Raw genomic sequence first — 24,522 nt, forward strand, 5'->3', positions numbered from 1 at the left:
TTTGGTGAACTTTGTCTTGGCCTTCAAACTTAGAACAGAGACAGACAGTTATATATTTAGTTAACCTTACTTGCAAATTGAGCTGCTGAATGGAAGTTCTGAAGAAGCATGACTACACAACCCCAAACCATCTACTATAACTTAAAACTTTTGTCTTAGTAAGAGAAATACAATTAAGAGTTTTCTTAGTCTTGAGACCTTTGTTCTGTAATGTTATCAGGATAGGAATACTTACACTCTTTGTACTTGCATCTGAACTCCCAAGATCTGGCTCAAACAGATAGCAGAAAGAGCATGTCTGTGGTTGATATCCCAGTTTTTAGTACCAGTTATAGTTGCTCCTGACTCTCATGTGAGCTAGAGAAACACTCTGTGATGTCGCCTTGACCAGAGTATGTTTGCAAGCCTCAGGGACCAGCTGCCTCTGAAATGCCTGCATTCCTTTTGGCATTATATACTTCCCTTGAGTGTCTCACTTGTAGAAGCCAGTAGTGGCTCATTTTTTGAGACAGGAGATCTAAAGGTGTCAGCTCTGCTTTGGTCACTGGATTGTGATATGCTATCCTTTTAAAAGCTGACTCTTCACAGACTGACTTCTGGCCTAACTCATATTCCACTGTAACTTCAAATACTACCAGAAGAAGGGTTGCTTGTTGCAGAAGATGACAAAACTTCTGAGCCTCCTTGTCTTTGATTGTTAATACTTGCACTTAAAGTCTTGCTGCTGAATTCTCCTTTAAAGGAAAATGCAAAGAAATTTGCTGTGCAAAGAAAGGAAAGTACAATGAATTGCAAAGATGGGGAAAATTTTCAAGAGGCCTGAGCATTAAGTATTATTTAAACCCTCTGCAATGGCTATCTTCCATGGCAACCTTGTTGGACTGTCCAGCTGATTTGTATTACATTGGTATGAGGTACCCTTGCTCTCCATTGTGCAGACAATTAGTCAATATTGTGTCAGTCCACCATCATTAAATGTGGAATTGTCTAGAGAGAGCCCTCTCCCATATCTTCTGTATAAAGATTCAGTTTCTTTTTTCTAAGAAAATCTTCCTTCAGTGTGGATGGATCCCATGCCAGCTCAGCCCCATAATGATTCTAGACTACCTTCCCCCCCCCGCCCCCTTTAAACATTGTCTTTGGTTGATATACCCTTTGGAGAAGCTGTATTCTTTAATGGACTTCTTACATCAGGCTTTACTTTTGGAAGTGTCACTACTGGGTTAATTGTGATGAATGTCTATTCAGTCTGATGGAACTCAGTGTCATATGGAGATGCTTTCATCTACTTTTTTAGATGTATCCTATTCTGGAATAGATGCTGAGATTTCTTCAGCCCAACTCTTCTTCCTCAGTGACACCTGCTACCACAAAGAAAGGAGGCTAGAGTTTCTATATTGTGGAAGGACTATAACTAGATGCATCCACTTGGGAAGTCAGAGGGTTGCAGCAAGGAGTGATGTTTTAGGATAGTCATAATAATTATAGAATTGACTGTGGTACTAGAAGTATCAGAAGCTTTTAAACTGTAAGAGAAGACCTTGCTGAATGCAGATACTTTTTACCTGATTCTAGTGACCTTGAGAAGAAAGGAATTTCTTATTAATTCTATAGTATGTGCAAGAAAACTAATAGTGGTTTTCAATAACTCAAATTTGAAATGGGGAGAAGTGGGACTGAGTAATGGAAGTGTTGCATAAAATGAGCCTGCGCTATAAATATATGATTCCTCGTAAGTCATGACCATCACTAATTTGAGTCTAGTGCAACAAGGGTTTCAGTTGTTTCATATCAAAGATGACAGGATATAGAGATTCCTTACTGGGACAACTGTTTTATAGAAAAGACAAGACTCTTTATATTATGACAAACATGATCACTTCAGAAGCTGTAAACTCAGTAACTCTCAGGATCAGTATTCAAAAACTGCATCCAATTTCCACTTGGCTCCAGGAATTTACAGTAGCAATACTAGATTCCTCAGAAGTCAAGGTTTCCCTTCCTCAGGAGTAATTCTGTTCTTTGAGAAATATTCTAACTCGTACTGTAACCAGCTGTAGGCTGAGATACCGTTGAGAGCATGTCAAATCCTGCTGGCCTCTGAGTAGGTATACTTGACTTCACTCAATTTATATTCTGTCTTCTCATTTGAGGCTGTGCTGGTAGTAATGCTAAATTAAGTTTGGAAATTCCCTTGCTGGTGGTAAGTTTTAGGTGCTGTCTTCTGGAGAAGTGGCATCACCTTAGTTCACCTAAGTCAAGGAAGACCCTTGATTCTTCTAATGAGACTTCTTTGCTGGAGCTCAAACATGGCCCAAAATGTGAACAAGCACAAATTGTATATACACCAATGTCTTGAGTCTCTCAGTTATCAGGCATGTCTGTTGTGCCTGCCTTCTGCTAGTCTTGGCATGGTATGTCTAGATAACTGCAGACATCGTCATCATCAACATATTTTGCATCTAAAAGCATGGTAGCACGATGTCTTTTCAGTGTTGTAGGTTACTGGTCACCTTGGGGTTTGATGCACTGTCCCTTGCATTCATTGGTCCACAGATCATCTCCCAGAACTGAGTATTTTAGTAGATACTCTTTTAAATGCTGGCTCATGACCGGAAAAATGTATTCCGATACTGGACACTAGATACTGAGATTACCTGACTTACTGCTTTGGCTCAGAAGTCCACGTACTTGCAGCATTCCATTCAAAAACTGAACTCTTTCTGTTTTGAATGTGCTTTTGCTTCTGTGGTATGAACACAAGAATTTGTCATACCGGATCAGACCAAGGATCGTTCTAGCTCTATGTGCTGTCTACTGAATAGCTGAAAGTAGATGCCTAGGGAGGAGTATAAGAACAGAAAAATACATAATATACTTCCCCTATTGCTGTTTCAGCTCCCAGCTTTTAGTGGCTCAGATGCTTCCTGAGCCTAAGGTAGATATATGCGTTTAGTAAACTCTGAAAATTTCTCTTCCACGAAGTTAAATACATTCAGGAGAAGTCTAGTCAAACTTCTAGCATCCTCAGTATCCTCTGGCAAAATTTCTGTTATATCAAGAGCCATCACTGCTTGTTTTTAAATGTCTCCTACTGYGTTCAATCTGATGCCCTTGTGCTCTTTGTCTGGAAGAGGCAATAGTAAGTACTTATCCACACACTGTTCAGTTTTTTATACTCTTGGCCTCTTCTGTACTCAAGAGTCCTAGTTCATGTAGCTGTTCCTTTTTATGGAAGCTGTCAATAACTTTTTTGATCATGTTTGCCATCCTTCTCAGAACTTTCTCCAGTTCATTTTGATTTGACGAGGCAGTGACATAACTGTATGCTGTATTAAAGATATGGGTGTGCCAGGGCATTTGTTCTGTTATTGCCTAATTACCAGCTTTTGATTTACCTTTTTAGTTGTTGTTGTACTCAAGTCTTCATTGGAAAATGCACGATAACTCTAAAATCTTGCTTCTGAGCCTAATGGTTGTCTCAGAGCCCATCACTTAGTATGTGAATTAAGCACTGCACCTCCTCATGTCTCTCTTACATAGAATTAAATTCCATTAAATTTAATTTATTGTCCTGTTACTCAGTCTTGTAAGGTTCTTCTACACTTCATCAGAGTTGGTCCATGTCTTACAGTTGTTATCTGCAGGACAGCCAAATGGGATTTCACTTTGACTCTGGCTGAATAATTATTTTCTTGGAGGCAGCACTATCCCAGAAAACTTGAAGTTCTAAAACCCTTCTCATATATATATATTCTTTTAATGGGGGAAGGATCAGGGATCTACTTATATTGACAACCATCTTGAAGAAAGAAGGTTTACCTTCTTGTAAATGCTGTTCTTTGGGTTGTGAGTGTCTATATGCTTGCACCCCTCCCCCCCCGCCCAAGGTCTGTTTCCATTTTGATTTTTTTGAGAGGCTCTTTTTATGTTCATCTCTCCTGCCATTTATGATGGTAGCCTTATATGATGCTGCCAAAAGAAATATAGCTAGTGGTGTTTGGGTTTTAGTATCTACAGTGTGAATAGATGCTGGACTATATACCTCAAAAGTTATAGGTACTGGAAAATACACCTGAAAAGTTTAGAGGCAAGTAGTAGACTGTCTGTATGTAATAAAATAAAAAGTTTCTTCAAATTTCACATCCAGAAATATGACAAGAAGAACAGCTAACTGCAGTAGGTTTGTTGCAATAAGCAAAATAGTTTTTAATATTAATCTTGGCAAAAATCTGACTACGCAGCTGGAATTTTTAAAAGTGCAAAGGGATAAACAGTGGGAAGGGGAAGGTAGAAGGTAAGAGAATGTTTTGTCTTGTTCAGTCTTCACAAGTCCTGTTTTACATATTAAATCCCCAAACATACTAAAAGTGAGTAGAGGCCATGATAGTGGAGTTCATCTTTTTAATAGGCAGGTTAAAAGCAAAGCATTTAGTTGTTTTGAAATCCTTTATCATTGTGCTCAAACTTCTTGAAACTTCTCTTTTTAGGCGTAATATTATTGAAGCTGTGTACAGTAGGCTGAATCCACACAGAGACAATGAGGGGGTAAGTTCCAATTTTGATTGCTATGCTTACTTGTTAATGAGAACATCAAAATAGTTTATATTTTAAATAGTACCTCACTGCCAGTGAAATCTTATAAACATGAATTGTGTATCATAGCATACAGGTTATTTTAATCTTGTTTTGCGTACTAAATTGATCTGAACTTCATCCTCAAAAAGACAGCAAGTTTCAGTGGTACCCAGTTCTGCAAGACTTTTTTTTATAATTGATTACTGCTTTTCTGTCAAATCTGTGAAGCAACAGTGTAGAGTTTTTTTTTAAATGGTAGTTTATTCTTGTTGAAAGTTATGGTCAGCATATTTATTCCTCAACTGTGTATTATGGCTAGTATCCAGTAATCTAGTAGAACAGTGCAAGCTAATCTCCTGTTGTCTTCTGTATGCATACAAGACATTTATTCACTGAATGTAACAAACGAGACTAATATTGACTACTTTTTTTTTTTTTGAGTGCTATTATCTTGATGTATCCTATGTGCAGTGGTCTAAGGCCAGTGTAAACTGATGGTTTGGGTTCGCTTCAGTTCTGATTTCTAAAATGGTTTACATCCATCTGCCCGGTTCCTAATAAGTTGGGTTTAAAAACTTAAATGTATATTTTTTTATGTTGAAAGATGTTTTATTGTCACTTTAAACCTGATTATTGGGTTCATCTTAAAATTTACTAAGTAAAAACTGGTGTTCATAGCAGTTATAGTTAAATTGGTATATATTAAAAAAAAAAAACACACCTTGCACACACRTTGTCCTCTACTGTAGAGTTTATATGAACTAATCTGTGAAGATACCATGCGTCTACTGGTAAATCCTTTGTTATCAGTTTTTTAACTGAGATAGCTACAAGGTCGTCTATCAGGAAGTGAAGATTACAGTTGGGAGATGTCAGCTTGTATTTTAAATGCTTTGAAAAGGTTAGTTGCACATTCACAATCTCAAGGTGGAAAGTCTTACTACAATTATCCTTGCGTCCTTCCAGTGTCATCTTTTCTCTTGATTATCTGTATTTAGTTCATTCTCTAAAGTTAAAGCTGTGTAGGTGGAGGGGCTGAAGTAGAGAAACAGAAGAAATCTCACTGTTTTTATTGGTTAGGATTTGCTCCTCTTTGGTTTTTAGTTCAGGAGCGACAGAGTAAACACTGTTCTCTTAACTTTCTTTACACTATGCAACCATACCAAAAAACAAGTTGGACAATGGTTGTACTATTCAGCTTTGTATCTTTAGATATCTGCAAAATTTTCCTCTTCTCAGCTTCCTTAGTCCTTCAGAAAACTCTGTACCTTCATCAGCCTATTACCATTGTTCATATTTAGCAGTAACTTTGTTCCTTCTTTTACAGTGTTGGGGGAAAGTGATTTATTTGAAGATTATAGCATCCATTTTAAAAAATTTTCAAGAAAAAGTTTGACTTTCTAGAAATGTCACATTCCATAATTATGCTTGTGTATCTTTTTTCCAAGTCCAAATTTATTTCTGAATAGCTGTGCAAGCTTGCAAAAAATCTTAACATACAGTACAACTTTGTTTTGGATACTGGGTACGTTCAGGATATTTTTGTACATCATCCATTATGTTTTAATGAAATGAGGTATCTGAACTAAATAAGCCAGTAAAATACATGTACAGGAATATAACTTTGGCCTTATTACTGTTGCACTCAAAAACAAGCAGTGTTTTATTTGGGTTTCTGTTTAATATGAAATGTGAGCAGTACACTCCAGTTTACTTTATAAACTTTGCCTTCTGTTGGTATTTAGTGCAAATCTTGATAGTGATCTAAATCATTGTCTGTAGTGATCTAAAGTTAATTGCACTTAAATTTTAATTTGATCTTCTGGTGAGATGTCTTTCACCAGTCAGTACCTTTATTCTCCGTCTTAAGTGATTCTGACCCCAAGAAATTTGAGGGGAGGATGCTGCCCCTGGGTGGTGGGTGCAATTCCTTTTTGCACTTTCCCAACAAGTAGGAATTGTTATCTCACTCTCCCGGAGAGTAGATAAATCCAGTGGGCCTTGTCTCCAAGGTGAGGAAAGTGTGACTGCTGTGTTAGTCCCATTCAGTCCTTAGTTCCAGGTCTGTCTATGGTGGCGATCTTAGTTTTTTGAGCTGGATAATTGGGGACAGGGAGGAGGGGAAGAGGAAGGAAGGAAGATGTTCAGTTACTCAATATCACAATGTGTAGACATCTTACAGAGCTTGATAATGCTGCTACACATCTCGCTTTTAAATAGGAAGCAAAGGTAGGAAGGAAATGCAGTATATCCTGGTGATGACACTTCCAAATGAAATTGAAATATAGGTAATAATGTTCCTGTTATAGTATGAAGGAAGAGCAGAGCTTTATATTAAAAATATGGGCTGGAGCCAGATTCTAAGTCTGCAGAGCATGAGGATGAGCTGACTTGTGCTTGAGAATCTTTTCCTGTATATGGCTAAGCAATGTATAATTGTTTTTGAAAATTGTTTGTAATACATACTACTACTGTTACTAACCTAAAAGTCTGCATGTGGCAATCATCTTAATCTGACTGATGATTTTATGTAAGGTTAAAATCAATTTTTTTACACTGACAAAACAATAATGTTACTAATTGTTAAAATATGAAAACATGTGGGTGGGAAAAAAAAAAAAAACGCACACATGCAGAGGCACCCCCCCCCCCAACACACCACCACCACCAACCAGAGCAACTTCCTTTTAAAGAGCATGCTTTTTAATATGAACATTATAAACTCTTAGGAACCATTACCTTGAGTAAGTGTGAACTGGTGCATAATAGCTTGACAAATTGGCTCTCAGGAAACATTTAAAGCAACACCAGGATAGTATCTTTTTCTAGATTAGGTTCGTTTTTACTCAGCACCACAAAGGTTTCAGTTAGCATTGTGCTTGACTTAGATTCCCCCCCCCCCCCCATCAGAGCTAGTGATTCTTGGAGTCACTTCTTTCTGTTCTTCAGGTATATATTCTGTTGAGTATATTGCCTGAAAGTCTTTGTAGCATATGGCTGAAGTAAGTAGATACTGTGCAGAGTGGGAGACTGAGGAGGAAAGCCATCAGTACTACAGCAGTGTCCAGAGATTACTAGTGTGGCTTCAGGATGAAGCAGTCATTAAAAGCTTTTCTTTTAGGCATCTGGCCACAGTAAAAGTATTTGGTAACTGCAGGGCTGAAGTGACCCAGCACTGGGCTCACCTACAGCAGCTTTGCCAGTGTTGCTTTAGGGGGACTTCTGGAATAACTGTATTGACTTCTGTTCCATTATAAGTGCCTTTGAGGTCATACAGAAGTCTGGTATGTGTTGGGATTTGGGTGCTTCCAGCTCTTTGAATGGAGTGTAAAAGAATTTATTTGTAGCTTAAATAATTGTTACTCTTGTACTGTTACAATACTATCAAGTCAATCATTCACCTTAAAATTCAAAGTACACTTTTGTTAGAAGTATTGCATGTTTTCTAATGGCTCCACTTCCAGGTTGTTTAGGCTGCTTAGATGTATATGTAACTTTAAACATGAGGAACAATGTTAAAGTTAGTGAGTTGTTACCAATTCCAATGGCATTTGTTTAAAGCCAGGTTTATGTTTGAGTGTCTTGCTGGAGACTGTTACTCCCTTGCTTTTATTAATACAATGCTCTGACACTTGCTAAATTGGATCCTGTTATTAAGGGCTGCTACAGATATCTTCCCTCCCCCCCCCCCCCCCCCAAAAAAAAAAAAAAAGGTCAGTAGCAATAAGCTGAAATAGGACACTGAGGAAGGGAAATGCTAGCTAGGAGAATACTCTTTGTCATCCCCAGGGCTTTTCGGGGACCTGTTCTATACTAGGCACAGATCATTAGTGAGAAATGTATGTAATATAGTGTATAGCATATAAGAGGCAGTTTTTGCCCTACTATTATCTGTGGGGTTTCTTGTTGTCTGACACTGAGGGAGATGGCAGAAGAACAAAACAGCCCAGCATCAAGCAGGGCACAGAGCAGAGCAGGTTGTGTGTTTCAATATCAGAAACACTGTAATACCAGAGTTAACTGTGACTCCTAGTAGCATCTGAATTGTTCAGGAGTCTGTGATGCTAGTGTATTGCTTACTGCTTTTACTATACAGCATTATACAGGAATAAAAGTATTTACCTTAGTCTGCCAAAAGGGTTTTTTGAAGATTTGGATTTTGTAAAATGTGGGGGTTTAGGGTCTACCTTTACTAATGCCAACCTCAGAGCAAAACTGGTGGGAGAGAGGGATTATGGAACTTAGATGTTTTCTGAACTTTAAAAAGCTAGGATTCTTCAGCCCTGCTGGTTTGTTTAATATTTACTAGATAAATAAGTAGCATTTCTGTCAAAATCTAAGAAATAAGATATATGTGTGTGTGTGTATATATACACACATATATATGTAGCTCATCTTGATGTTGTGAGTTTTCACTGACTTTGTACTCAAGTGACACTAAAACGCTCCCACTTAAGCATTAAAATTACTTTTTTACCTGCTTCTGTTCAGTGAGCTCTTGAAGATCTATCTGAATATGAAAATGCCAGTATATGAGAGTCAGAGATCAGGAAACCATAGTGGAAGGACATACGTCCTTATGCAATAAATTAAGTTTTATGGAATAGCATTGTATGCAGTAATGCTCATTTTTGTGGTAAAATTGTCCCCCTGTAACTTAAACTGTGCCGATCAGTCTTGGTGCTTCTATTCCAGCAACGTTATAGCATTTGTAATTTTTGTGAACCCAAGATACTGTCTTAATGCTACTGTTGAGCTTGTAGATGAGTGATTGAACTGCTTGTAGCCTTTCAAGCTTTTGCAGTAGATGACAATAAAATGAGGTCAGCGTGAGAAGAAAACAGTCTGGATTTTGCCTCTAATGTATTGCAAAAACTGCCAGCTTCCACTGATGTAGTTTTATCTGTCTAGCTTGATAACTTGCTAGATATTAATAATTTAAGATGCTTTATTCCCTCAGAGCGACATTATGGCTTTAGCACTCAAAGTTAAAATATCCGCTATCAGTCTCAGAGCACTGTAACAGAGGCATGTCTGTTTTGCAAAAAAAACAAAAAACCCCTTTTGACTTCTGCTTAACTGAAGGTTTGTTGCCAAATAAGTGGTTTGCAGAGGAGACCTCCATTCCTTAATCAGTGCTTGGTATTCAGGCTTTGTGATGGCCGTTGTCAGATTTGAGCTTAACTAGGTACTCTGTATGTTAATTTTTCTATGGGATAGATATATCTGCCAAAAATAGTATGTTACAGGGTTCAAACACCACCTCTCCAGGTGCTGATAGGTAACTGCTTGTTTCTTTCATGGCAGCATCATGCACACAAAGATTGGGTCCCTGATGTATAGGGAATGTTCACTGAGCAATTCAATGTGATGCTTTAACTAAACTGCTAGCAGTGGAGTTATCTATTGCTTTTAGTAAGCTTCTCACAGAGTTGTATTGCTATTGGCTGTGCAGAAGTTCACAATTAAAAAATATTGGCCTGGTGACTAAAGAAGCTTAAATGTTCAAATTTTTCACCATCTGACAACTGACTGCAGTTGTGGGAGGATACCAGCTATATGCACTGAAAGACAGCTACAACCAAGATGGAGTTGATTGGGAGGAGGTACTGTGGTGCCACTGTTTGGCTCGGAATAAATTGAAATGATTGTCAATGCTGTTTTAATAAGTATCATTCTTTTTAAATTGTGTTGTAAAAAAAAATCCATGTTTGTCTATTTTGTAAGGTGTGTGTTGCTAATAAGGTGTTTTTATATTTAAATATGACAAAGCTGATGTTTCCTCAGCCAGAAAAAATGTTTTTAAAATGTCTTTCTAAATATCCTAGTTTAACTACTGATTTTTTTGGGGTCTTGAATCTTAAAAAAAAGGACCCTGGCGAAGCCGAGGAAAGTGGAAGACAGGGAAAATTGGTGGAAGCACTCAGGCAAATGAGAATTAATCATAGGGGGAACTACCGCCACCTTCTGGAAGAGATGCTGACTAGTTACAGGCTAGCTAAGATGCAGGGAGAAGAGTGCACGGCTGAATCAGCTACAGCATCTACTTCAGCTAATCAGGCTGGACCCGGTGACCCTCTGCCAGAGACCCCCACAGAACCTGGGAATCGCCGCGCTGAAACACAGAGCTCACGTGAAGATGCAGGGGTGAATGAGATGAGCGATAAACAAACGTGATGTCTTTATGTTTCTCGTAGCAGATTTGACACCTCTTCACTTGGTGTATTTTCCTTCATTTATAGCCCAACATTTGTCACATCTACCCTAGAAGTCTGTCTGTTTTTGCTCTCGATTATTTGTACAGATTCTTTATATGAAGTTCCCTTCTTTCCTTAGAAGTTCAAAAACTATGGTATATTATAGGAATTGCATTTTATATTGTGTAGCAAGAAGCAGTTAACTTCCTATTCAAGATACCAGTTTTTAAATCCTGTGAACCTGACAATAGGAATCTAACATGCTAATGCAAAAATRAATTTAAAACCCCCTTTTTTATAAGAAGTTTCTTAATAATTTTGACGGTACATGTATGCTAATTGTAAAGTAATTCACATCTTAATCGTACATACTTTGTGCATATTAATTGAATTATGCAAATTCTTCAACCCTTTTCTCCTAGCATCAAATGCTACATGCTGCATGTTTGTATTTGAATTGTGTATAGCTTGTTACAACTAGAATTACAAAAACTATCATGTCTTAGGTTAAATCACTCATTCTTTATTAAATGTGATGATTCTTTCAATTTAGATTGTATCCACTGTTCATCACAAATATCTGTTTTCTAGAAAACTGTATTCTTGTTACTTTCCAGGTTGTAGCATAACCTATATCCAGAAATGAAAATGTACTTAGAATTAGTACCTAGTGTCAAGTTCTAATAACTTGTGTTTAAGTGAAAATAAAGAATATGCTGTGGAATAATATCTGTATGCATATTGAGTCTTTTAAACAATTTAAGTAATAAACTTTTTTGGAAATGCTATCATCTTGACATGAAACTTCTCATAGCCTTCGATATTAACTCATTATGATGTTCACTAGTTTCTACAAGTATTTGAGTAGTTTTGGGTTTGACACATTCATCATTAATGTATTAGGGCAGTTTTTCTCAGTTGCAAGTTAAACATGAGCAATATAAATGAATGAACTGGCTAGTCTACCTGAGGTTATGTTCTACCAAATCTTTTTCCTGTCTTTCGGTGTTCGACACATGTATGCGCGTGCATTTGGGTAGGTCAGTGATAACTACCACTGAAAATTCTCAGTATTAACTAATCTGCTAATAAGTTAATACTGGAATTCTTGTGCTATGTAATAAGTGCAGTTCATATTCCAACACTAGCACAAAAATATTGTTGTTCCAAATAGGTATAGAGTTCACTGCCTTAATGAAAAGGATCCTATGGGAATTTCTTGTGAATGAGAATACCTTTTAAGGGTTGAATTTCTTAGTATTTTATAGATTCCCCCCCTCCATATTCTATATTAGTATCTTTTGATAACTATGGTTTAATACAATTTTAGGTAGTATTTGTTTTTTTAAGTCTTTATGCTGTAATAGCTTTACTGGGTTCATGTTTTATGAAAGTGAATTCCTTCATGAAATTGAGGAACAAAGAATTTTTGTGCATGGAAGTGGGCAAGTATGAAAAAAGGAATTTGTCATCTTTCTGATGCTAGTGTTCTGCTTAATTGTGCCAGTTAAATCCAAAATGCAACAAAATGTTTCCATTTGTATTGGTGAGTAGTAATATTTCTCCTCTTCTTTTCCTGTAGGGTGCTGGAGATCTAGAAGATCCGTGGTAGCCTTACAAATCTACTAAAATGCTTTTGATTCTGAAAGGGGGAAAAAAAACTTTTAAATCAGTTTTCTTCAATACAAGGGAAAAATTCTGGTGGATTTCCAACTTTTTGTGAAATGGGCAGAAAGATATTAGAATTTTCCATCATTTGTTCATTTTTGTGTTTTCTGATATTGCCACTCTTAGCATTGCCTGTACTACAGTATTTTTACCAGCCTCAGGCATACTGATTACATCTGTAATGAACTTTGGCCCTAAAAAGGAAGGAAGGAATGATTCAGCAGATCATGCTGCATGGTGCATGGGATTGTAGTTGTACTCTGAAGATACACTATGGCTTAATGAGATTTACAACGTATAAGCATGAAAGAGTACAAGTAATTGTATGAGACATTACTTATTTCACTTTACCGAGTTGGAAGGCTTTGCAGCTCTGTGGCTTGGAAGTAATTTCAATTGGGCAATATGCTATCAGATGTGTATTTTTTTTTTGTCTTTTTTTTGTTTTAATTTTCCAGTTTTACCTGTATTACCAGACCGTTAGGTCTCCCTGCGGTGTCCAAATTGTGATATGTTGCCTACTGCTTGCTTGAAGATAAGTGTATTTGGCAATAATATATGAAGATTCTAGGCATCTAAAAACAGTAAGAATTTTACGCATGTGTACAACACACCCTTAAACTCTTGCTAGAGAAAATCTTTTAAAAACCAAACTGATGAATTTATAGCTATTAGTGACTTGCTTTGACATCTCTCACAGCTGCAGGTTTTTTAAAAAATGCTGAAAATTTGCCTTTATTATAATGTAAATTGTGATTTTTTTTTTGTTCTATATGTGGTTTTTCTATAGTTTCTTTCTTTTTTTTCTTAAGATACAGACGAAAGTCTTGTGTAATATGGGTATAATTTTTAATTGTTTGCATTATTTTCGAAGTTCAAATTATCACTTTGAGATTACTATAAATACACTTAAAATTATCTATTTTAAATTAAGAAAATATTAGAGATATTTTCATGGGTTCAATGACCTTTCATTTTATAAACAATGGGCATGGTACAGAGTGGCTGTCATGTAAGGTACTTGAAGATTCTTAGTTTAATTCTATTTTTGCAATAACCTTGACTTTTTTTCTGACTTCTTTGAGTTGTGCATGTAATGAGTCCAATAAATGCTGAAAATGGAGAAGAGTAAAGTATTTATCTAAAATAAAAGCTATTGGGGAGGGGAAACAATGAATGTATCCATCTGTACATGATTTACATGCTGTGGATGCCTTGTAAACATTTTCCTATTTGTTTAAACTGTGTTTCAGCGAGGATGTAATTGCCCTTGTGTGTAGTTTTAAGCTAATGACAGTCATCAACTGGTTTTGTGTGAAATGGAATTCATGGTATTTTTCTGTAACTTTATCCCCATGGTGAGTCTGTAAAAACCACATGGTCCTTCATACTGGTGCCTAAGGCCAGCTTTCCCAATCATTTTGATTCACTGTGTATCTGATTTTTTTTTTTTTTTCTTCTTTTGGTCTAGAGAGGATTATTGCCACAGTATATTTTATTTATTCATTAGATTTTAGCCTTGTAAGTTAAAGTGTTCTAAATGATGATGTTAACAGGTATTTGTCCCTTTACTGTTTTTTTGGGGGTTGTTAAAAGATAGGGAATGAAGAATGCAAAATGGTTTATTGTTCAGACTGTCCGCTCTGGTCCAACCCTGTACTGATAGTACCTTCCCAGTATGATATTGTGATGTTTCATACAATACAGTGAACATAACCAACTTGTTATCTTCAATAAAGGATTGCTAAAACAGTGTGATATGCTTTATATTTTCTTGAGAAGGATTTATCAAGAAAATGCAAGTGTGTTGTATAAAAAGATATCCAAATAGGATTTACAAGGTTTTTCTTCCTATATAGTATATTGATGGGTTTGTTTTCATTACATCAGGAATGTGGTTCTTAGTCACAGTAAGCCCAAAATCTCCAAGTAGGTGTCTCAGTTGGAGACAGAACATACAAACAACACTTAGAACTCACTAGGACAAATCTGTCGCAAGATCAGCTGGAACTAGTCTTATTCCAGCTACTGGAAAGTATTCATTGAAAATCTAAATGTTCAGATTAAACTCAACTCTTTAGTCAACTCTTTTCCTCAAAGTTCCTTAAAGATCTGAGGTTTTTAAAGTTTTGCTTTTATACAGAGTTTTGGATAGAATTGTTTTAACATGAGCACTCTTACATTGAAACTTAATGCTGATTTTATTAGTGGAGTTGTTTATCTGGGGGAAGGAAAACAAACCCTTCATATTACTGACACTGCATGGTAATAACCAGTCTGAATATATAGTGTTACAGTGGAATGGGTGTATTTATTAACCACCTGTAGGAAAGCATGGTTTTCAGTCTTCTAAGAAGTGTTTTCCTGCTCTTACAACTATTTTTGGAGCTGCTTGTACAACACAATCCCTGCATGCTTTCCTCATGAACTGCCTGTTTTAATACCTTATTCCATTGTAGTAAGAGTTCTCACACTCCATAGGCTCCAGTCCTATAAACATTTACATATATATTTTCTTATGTAATGTGGATAGGCTGCCTGAAATCAAAGGCTTTGGACTTGTATTGTGTATAAGTGAAGCATATACATAGCTTTTCGAAAGAGTTAGGACCACAGCCTGCACAGCTACACTGTAAAAGTAAATCAAGACCTTTTTCTTTTTTTCTTTTTTCCCCCCTCTAAAGCAGCACTACTTTTCATTCATACATCCACTGTGTTCAGAATACTAATAATGGTTTTAGTGTAATCCAGATACTGTTTAGATTTCAGCAGTCTGGGGGGAAAACCAAACGTATGCATTTTGACTTTGTATTCTTAGTGTGAGAAATCTGTTTGATTAAAATTTGCTCCTGTATTTTACTGTATGCCATAACCTGTTAATTTTAACATTTTTTTTCAAAATTACATTCTCTTAATTATATCACCATCCTGGAACTAACATAAAGATACTTCTGTAGAATGCTGAGAGACTGGGTGGTGTCGCTTCCACCTCAGGTCTCTGACATGTCAAAATTCAGCTTGATTTTTTTTTTCTTTCTTCATTTTTATGAGTTCTCCTGTACCAGAGATGAAATCTTTCAGTTCTCAAATCTTCTCTCTGATAATCTTGATCAAAATTAAAGTGGTGCCGAGCGACAGGACGCGAGGCAACGGGCACAAACTGAAACACAGACACTTCCATCTGAACATGAGGAAAAACTTCTTCACTGTGAGGGTGACAGAGCACTGGAACAGGTTGCCCAGAGAGGTGGTGGAGTCTCCTTCTCTGGAGATATTCAAAACACGCCTGGATGCAATCCTGTGCAATGTGCTCTAGGTGACCCTGCTTGAGCAGGGGGGTTGGACTAGATGATCTCCAGAGGTCCCTTCCAACCTCAGCGATTCTGTGATTTGTTTTAGTCTTTTAGGAACTGACCCTCTATAACATGGTAAATGGAAGGGAGTAAAGAAATGTAAATATAAGTGTTGTGATCCTGGCTGCCTTGAAAGGTTTATGTGAAAGGTTAAGTACAATGATAGTCTCTTCTTAACAGAATGAAACTTCATGTACGTACTTCAGCCTGCATACAAACCTTTGCAGCACTGGGCTAAAGCAGCCATACTTTTCATGCCTCTATTGTGTGAGCTGATGAAGCTGCTACTTAGGAAAGGCAAAGGAGCGAACAAAAAATTCTCCACTTAGAATAGATGTCAGCTCTCTGAGGGCATCACACGCTAACCACTAGTGGTGAGGTAGCTTCTTGATATCGTGTCTAAAGTGGGCCAAATGTGTAAGTGAGCCACTTCACTTGTGAACTTTCTCATATTGACAGCCCTGATCGCAGTAAAATCAGTAGGAACTTGGGATTGGTTACAGCATGGAATTGAGCCTGAGTAGGCAATTTTTACTTCTGAAAGACTTTCTGATGGTAATGAATACTAATAGATTCTCCATCTAAGTAGATACAAATGTAAGCTAAAGCACTGTTTAGTAGGAGGATGCACTTTGAAGACATGTGGCTGGCAACTAACTGGAGCTTTTTCATTTTGTCCCATGGCAAAAATAGCTGTAAGCTGTGAAACACATGAAACTGGTCCAGAAGAACACAGTATCTAACTAAAATGATGTGAAGGATGAGAAAATCTCAAGAAAATAAGATAAAAGTATTCTTAGTTGCTGCTTGCTCTGTTCTGAAAAAGATTTCTTGCACTAGTAAATGCATGAATATAACAGCAATATTTCAAACACAGATGCTGAAGCAAAAAACAAGTTGTAGCTGCCTAACCTTAAGTATTAAGTATATTCTGGCAAATAGACAGTACCAAGAAATTTTTTAATCTATTAACTAATACAGATTGTGTTGGGCTGAACAACAATTTTCATATTTAGGAATTGTCTGCTGAAGGCATGTTGCTTTTAGCTTTTCAAGTAACTTAAGTCAGGGAGAGGTAGCTCCATTGGTGCAAGTGAACAGTTGCACTGGATGCTCCTAGTGATGAAGGCAATTCAACAAAAGCATAAGAAAGTAACTAATCATTGAATTGTTGTAGTATAATCCAGGTAAGTAGTCTGCAGTTTATGCAGTTGAAAGTCCACCTGGCATCTCATGAATCTTTGTAACATTCTTTTCTCTCAGCTTGACAGTATGATCTTGTCCTGCTCTCTCGTTCATTTGAACTTGCTGTAAAGATCTGGCTTAGCTGTGTTTTGTTTACCATCTTACGTCCCCCCCTAGCTGCTTCTCTGTCAATCAAAAGACAAATAGCTTTCATATCTTACCATAACTGCACCTCTCCTTTTTGTTTTGCTCACTGCTGGAGGTTATCTCTTGTTTCCTTCATTCATTGTCACGCATTTTTTAATCAGTGCTGCTGTGCTTTGCTCTCTTTGTATCCAAAAGGTGATTTCCCTGCCCCCCCCATACCTATTTTTCTTCAATACTTTCTTAAAGCTCTCATTTGCTGTGATACCTGGATTTAAAAACTCATTGGGATTATTGGTAATTTCCTCCTCCATTGACCAGTACTTCCTTTTTCTTTCCTTGTCTGTCCTTGTCTGTATGCAGCTTGACTAGGAATTTCYAGAAGGAGAAGCTTTACTTTAGTGTTATTGTGATAAGTGATTGTGATTAACATCAACTAATTATTGCCTCAGTACATGCTTTTAAAACTTTATCAAAGACTGACAAGAATCCAAGTGTTGGGATGGGTTACAGTAGGAGGAGGCAAGTCATTCTCCTTCAATTCGGTATTCTTGCTGTGAAAGTAGTTACCCTTGCTAATACACGAAGGAAAGCACTGTTTAGTAGGAAGATGCACTCTGAGGACTTGTGTGGCGGACAACTAATTGGAACAGTGCTGTTGGAAAAAATTTATCTCACCTGTTGTCAGATCTGCTTTCGAGATGGCTGTTGCCCTGTTTTCTGCTTTCTCAGATTTTTTGAGTTTAAGGTGAGTTACTGTAGAAAAGTTGAGGCTACAGGCTTCAGTGTAATAGTGTTTGGTATTGTAAGGACCCTGCCTTTGAGCTTTAAGAAGTTGGAAGCAATTCAGTTCATAAATGCCATCAAGAGAAGTTCTTGAAAGTTCAGCCTTCCAGGCTGCTTCTAAATTCTGCTGGGTGGTTATAGAAGGTTCTTTTCAAACATGAAAACTTCTATAGAAATTTATCTGAGAAAATGACTAACTGAGATTTGTTTTTATCACTTTGAAAGAGCTGCAGAGCTTAAATGAAAGAAACTGGACAAATTCATAAAATGAGCACTCCATGCCTTGTTTGGTTAAAACATTTCTTTTAGGAGTTCTAGTGTCCAGAATTTGAAAGGGTGCCCAGAAATGTTTAGAAATGTGTTATAGTCCTTGAAGTATCAATTTCTTCTTGAAAAATCTAAACTATATTTTTTAAAAATTTGATGAGAGGAACTATGTTGAAAACACACCTCAGTGAACTGAGATGATATGGCAGCCACAATTTTTTGTGATCATGTAGTCTGGTTTTCTAGGGTTTTAGATGTTAACTGGAAACTTTAAAGTAAATGCATACATGTTTCCGTAATGTTTTAAGAGTCTGACTGCAGTAATGAAAAGACATTTCTCATTATTTAGTTTCTTAAGGACACTTTTTAACACCATCAGCCATCAAATTCAATCTGCGAACACTGTTTTGGTTTTGGCAAGTTATCTAGCATGCAAAAGGGTGGGTCTCTACTTAGTCTTGGACAAAGAATGTATAAAATTTGTAATAATAATACTTGTCTTTTTAGGAGAAATTGGAAAATGCTCTATAAGACTTTTTTTTTTGATTTTTCTCTGATGTTGATCTTCAGTTCACAAATGCATCTAGGTTTTTAATGAGGGATAAGAATTTTGACCTGGGTAGGTAAAGCAGATGTTTTTTTCTAGTGTGGGGTGTTGTGTGTGTTTTTTGTTTTGTTTAAGTAGAAAACAGTTTTGGGAGCAGGGAATGCTAATAATGGCAAAGAATGTTGTAAATAAGATATAAGATAACTAAAATTTGCATTTAACTTGGCAAGATCTAGTTGTAGGAAATACGCTGATAACAAAAACAATGTGCAAGGTGGTAAAGTGTGGGGTTTAACAATTTTTCAATGTCTACTTTAGTTATGAACACTTTTTTGTAGTTCTGGGTGACAAACTTTAAAATGGGGAAATATCTTATATTCATCTACTCAGATTTCTAATCATCCTTATCTTGAAAGCATTTAGCAAGCTCTCTGCTGCTACCTAAGAGATTAGAATTACTGCATTTAATTTCCTGTTCAACTTATTAGAGGGAAGTAACTGCAGAGATCCAAGTATGAGTAATTGTAGCTACTCTTTTTTTATATGCAGTTACCATATTTCAAGTGCTGCTTCTGTGAGCCGAATTAAAGGAAAACATAGCCACATTAGCACCAGAAGGGGCTCTGCTGAGTTTGAGTGCTGTTTTGCTACCTGAGAGTAAGGAAAGGACTCAAACAGCTCCTGCTTCTTCCTGCTTGTTTTTCCATAATATTTTTTTTTCTTGTGATTCTTCCTTTTAAATGTTTAGTTAATGTATGCCAATTACCTGATGAGACATTGATCAAATGGGCAGAAGGAAAGGTTTGTGCAAATTTAGAATTTCTTACAGGTATGTTACTAATGTGGCCTTGATAGCCCCTATGCTTTGAACTGCATTAAATAGAAGGGTTTGGACAAAATTAAGAAAAAGGAGAAAAATGTGCAAGATGGGTATTGCATTGTCATTGATTTAAAAATGTTTGTCAGTGTTTCCCTTCTATTCAGCCTTCAGTTCTGAAATGACTGGAAGATCTATCTTTGAAATGCAAACTATTTTTGTTTTGAGTAAACTAGAGTCCCACTGTACTTGGTGCTACACACTTCTAGGTATCATGGCAAAACTAAAAGCATGAGAACTATGAGAGATGGCATCATATAACAAAAAGTAGACAATTGCTTTTATTTATCCTCTGGGGGGAGGGGGATTCATAGTTGTCACTCCAGAACGTGAGTGACCAGTGAAAAAAAATTTTTTTTTTTTTTTTTTTTAATGTACTGTGCAAGTACTTGCTCAATCTGGAGTTAAATTGTTCCCTGGTGCACTAGTATGGACAAGCTAGGTCAAAGGTGTCTGCAACTATCTTATACAGACACGTAATCTGAGATCTGGCACTGGAAAAGCCCACACAGTTTAGTGGATTCATTAAGTTCAAAATGGAAAGTCTGGTATTTGCTGCAGGCAGTGCTTTCTTGACCTTTCCCCAAACAGCATTCGTACTGAAGAACTGGATCCCTGAATGCTAGGCAATTCTGAAAAAGAAAATTTCAAACTCTTAAGAGCGCTTATGCGTTCAGGTAGCATATAATGTTACAGCTCTGTTTTCAGGCAAAAATATATGTATAAAGGATATGGTATAGTTCATATTTTTAATTTTTTGCAAATAATGGTATATACCAAAGTGAAGACCTAACTGAAATTTCTCTTGCTGTAGGAAAAGCTTGCATCAACAATAATAATGATAATAATAAAATTTTGGGAAAAAATCTGCCTGTGCTACATTTCTTTATCAGTGCTTTTAGAATAATGTCCTTTTCGGCTAACGTAGATTCTACTCTTCCTCTTCCTGCTAACTGTAGCTGGAATTTATTTGACTCTGTGTTCTTACTGGCTTTGTTCTGGAAGCGCGCAGTCACTGCTGCTGTGCCGTCCAGGACGGGTCCCTCGTCCCTGTGCTGCTGATCTCCTGTATGATGGTGGACARCTAAGTTGGATCAAGTCTGGCAGTGAGTAACTGAGGTTCTTATGAGCCAATTATGCCTACGTGATAACTAAAGGCAATTTGCTGCCTCCACACCTCTTGCTTCCAGGAAACCTCCTTATGCTATTTCCAAATTCTCTGGGGATCTTCAGACCTTGTCAAGATGCTCTCTGGTCCTGATTCTGCGACTGTTCCTGTGACTTTCCTATTCTTTTGGATCCCGCATGATCTCACTGCTGATTTAATGACAAGCTTGGAAGAGACAGACTTCTTTCAAGGGCTTTGCTATAGGAAATGTTATATGAATGGTTTTTGAGACTGTTCCAAAGAAAAATATAGTTGCTGGGAGGTAGTCAGTATGGCTTGTGCTAAGTAAATACAATTGCCCAGTGAAAATGTAGTCAGTTTTCAAATTCAAACTTGGGAACATTTTCATGAGCATTTCTGGCCCTGGTGCCTCCTTTCTGTGTCTTTTCAAATGGGAGTGATACTCCTCTGTAAGAGCATTCAGAGGGTAAATACTTTAGAAGTGAGGAAATTGCATATTTTTGTGGTAGGCGGAGGATAGTATGAAAGAACCTGCAAAACGTAATTCTTTCAGGATGCAGTATAGAAGTAGGATCACTGACAAAAGCCTTGTGTTCACAGAATGTGTTAATTACTGCTTCTCCTGGTCCTGTTCATAGGAATAAAGCTAGTTGTTTATGTAAGGGTTTGTAGGATCGGGCCCCCTATAACACTTCTAAAAGATATTTGATTTTGTTTTCTGTTTACTTTTGCCTGCAATATGCCTGCAATTGGTTGCCACAGTTAGGGAGATGGTGCTGGAAGTCATCAGCTTTGTCTTGCGTCTGCATTCCAAGGTAGCACTGCAACCCGAATGGGACTGCAATAACTGGAGTGCAGGGGGAGCTGTGGGGCAAGTTACCTGCTAGCAGAGGTACTCGCTAACTTACAGCAAGTACAGGTTCTTCTCTCTTTCCTTCTCCCTTCCCCTTTATTTTAGCCTGGAGCAGTTGCCACTGTCATTGTAATTCAGAATTTTTTTCAAACTTCCTGAAAATCCAAGTCCATTAAAACAAACAAAAATAGGGATGAAAAATTAGGGCYTTTGTAGGTTTTTCCCATGTACTTGTTCTTTTCCTTACTAGTGATAGTAGTATCTATGACTGTTTGAAAGCTGTAGAGGATTACAGTTCTGACATTACAACATTGTCGAGACCACCAGATTGAAACTGCAAAATGAAGTCGCATACAGTGGTGGGTCTCTTGCCCTATAAAAAGTCTCAGTACCTTTTTATAGTCAAAAAGCACTGTCGATATGATGCCTGAAGCATCTGATGTGAGCTGGGTTGATTAACAGGATGTGTGCATTTCATAAAGAGAGACAGATCTAGAGAGACTTGCACTGTTAGCTGTGTGGAAATGGGAATCTGTCCTGAGTTTTATGCCTCGTTTATTAGACCATTTCTTGTGTATGTAAAAACAAAAAATCCTCCCAAACTGAACATACTGAATTCTGTATGTTTTAGTACATCTGTAGAAACTTACTTACTTAGGGAGGTGGGGGGGAGGAATTAATCCTCATGAAGAAGGTGTATGAAAGACAATATGACTAAATGACTGTCACAGCATTGCAAAAATAGAAAGTTTTTTCATGAACTAAACACAGTTTTTAATAATAAAAAAAAGTTAAATGTAAGGATTGCATAGAACCCACTTGAAGGATTTTTGTATGTATACATACAAAATACATATGTATACTGGTATGCTGGTTTCACTCCCAACATTTGCATTGTTTGGGGGTTTTTTGGTTGTGTTGTGTTGTTTTGTTTTGCTTAGCTTTGCATTGCTTTCCTTTCACTTTCCTGATGCTGGACTGTCAATCTGGTCTGGAATCAATGGATGTTTTGAGACACTGTCGTGTAATGCTTCGGGGTGCATTTCACTAGCACAGGGTGAAACATGCTGTACAAAGACTGGCAATTTCTGATCTAAACTGATGTCCTTCAGCAGGAAACTATTTCAGGGGAGGACAACCTGAGTGTATTTGGTCACATGACTGTCATCAATTTGATGTATGTGGCGGGGGGAAAAAGCAAATTGCAGGGTATATCTAGAGGAAGCAGTACAGGCAGGAAAGGATTAATCTCATTATTCTAAGCTCTGGTGAGGCTCAGTGTGAAACGCTATATGTAATTGTGTGATGATGTGTGTGTGATTCATGCAGATGGGGAAACTGAGGCACTGTGAAAAGCAATATAGCTTATATAGTAGGGTGATAGTTCTGATTGTGTAGTATATTGATGGCAGAGTTGGGAGGAGAACACAGTATTTGTTGCCTGACAGCTTGTCCCTGAAAACCCTTTCAACTGTATGAGGAAGTGCTTAATGTTCAACAGACCAAAACTTACTCCTCAGTAAGTTTTCCTCACTGTCCAGTGAATATAAGTTGTTGCAAGACATAAGTTGCAGCATGAACAAATGTAGTGTGCAATGGGATGGTTACCAGCGTGCCCTTGGTAAACTGAAGGATGGATGTCGTTGTGATACAGTGCAATGTCATATTGTACTTCTGAGCTTCTGTTTGGCTCCTGTCAGGCTGTCTAGCTGTGCATTCTGTTCGTCTTATGGATTTCCCAGTTCAGAGGTCTTTCAGTAACAACTGAGTCACTCCTGGGTGTATAGCTATTAAAGCTTCAGAAACACAGTCTTTCAGTCTATGATCAACATCCTCAGTTAATCCAAAAGTAAAATCAAGGTCCATGTCTCTCACTAGCAAAGCTTTTAAGGACTAGGCTGGAAAAGAAAGTTCTTTTCAAGTTGTCATCCCCTAGGACAGAAATAAAAGATGACCGAATCCTATAGAAGAAAGAGCTTCAGTAGTGCAAACTGAAAGAGGTGCAGTTGCATGAGTGAGCTTCCTCCTGAGGAGGCCAACAAACCTGGGGTTTAGTTTAAAACAGGTTTTTCTGTGGCTGTGTGACAGTGTACCGTTTGACCCTCGGTAGGGGAAGGCAGCCAGAAGGCGTTGACTCTGCCTGCTACTGTGGTTGCAGATATGCTAACAGCAAGACTTAGATGACAACTATTCTCATTACAGATGGAGGAAGGAGATTGGCAGCCTGAGCACCCGCAGCTCTGGCAGGTGCCCAGGCACCGCCTTTGCCCAAAGCCACCCCTGAAACCCTGCCTGAGCCAAGCAGGAGGTAATTACAGCATTTATAATGCCATTAACCTTTAATTGTGTAGTCCATTAGTGGACTAAGAGCATAAATAAAAATCAAAAAAATGGTCACAAAGTGACCACAATTGTATTTAGGAGTTAAAAACACAAGCTGATGGTGGGAGCCTCGTGTATGGTTGGGACCCCCTTAGGGCTGAAGATACCCCATTGGAAACTTGTTTCTAGAGGTGTCTCACTTTTGATGGCTGCCTTCCATGTCAGGGGAGAACTTTTTTAATGCTGTATGAAATGTAGCTTTAAAGGTCAGATTAGCTGCCAGTCTTTTGGGAGCCACTGAAGAAAAATTCACAACCATAATGTTTGCCTTTTTACATGGGTGTAAACTTGGCCCTGCTTCTGTAAATAATAAGGTTATATTTAGATATAAAATGCATTATGTCAGACCAGTTTCAGTGGTAACAAAAGATGTAATGAAAAAACATTAAGCAAGAGAACTTTTAAAAATAAACATCTTCCTACACTTATCACATTAGGGTGCTTAATCACCCCTTTGTACGACTTTTGGTGTAATATGTATGCTATTGAATAACTGGCAAGCTACTTGGCATTTGTATAGCATCAAACAGCAGACATCTTAGTAGGCCAGTACGTC

At 37.5% G+C, this 24,522-nt stretch overlaps 1 protein-coding gene across 5 annotated transcripts in view; it reads left to right on the forward strand.

Moving 5' to 3' along the window:
* Positions 1-24,522, forward strand: part of PPM1B (protein phosphatase, Mg2+/Mn2+ dependent 1B) — an 84,641-nt gene that overhangs the window by 26,647 nt on the left and 33,472 nt on the right. For 2 of the 5 annotated variants that reach the window (XM_026072261.1, XM_026072264.1), the window contains exon 5: positions 4,491-4,548. In XM_026072261.1, the coding sequence (XP_025928046.1) occupies positions 4,491-4,548 (58 nt within the window). Of the gene's footprint in view, positions 1-4,490; positions 4,549-5,905; positions 7,471-10,449; positions 11,505-12,357; positions 14,199-24,522 lie in introns of those variants that run through there. The other 3 variants (XM_026072265.1, XM_026072262.1, XM_026072263.1) reach the window with 3 other exon arrangements.

Source organism: Apteryx rowi, unplaced genomic scaffold (assembly GCF_003343035.1).
Source record: "Apteryx rowi isolate R43461 unplaced genomic scaffold, aptRow1 scaffold_34, whole genome shotgun sequence".
NCBI classification, from domain to species: domain Eukaryota; kingdom Metazoa; phylum Chordata; class Aves; order Apterygiformes; family Apterygidae; genus Apteryx; species Apteryx rowi.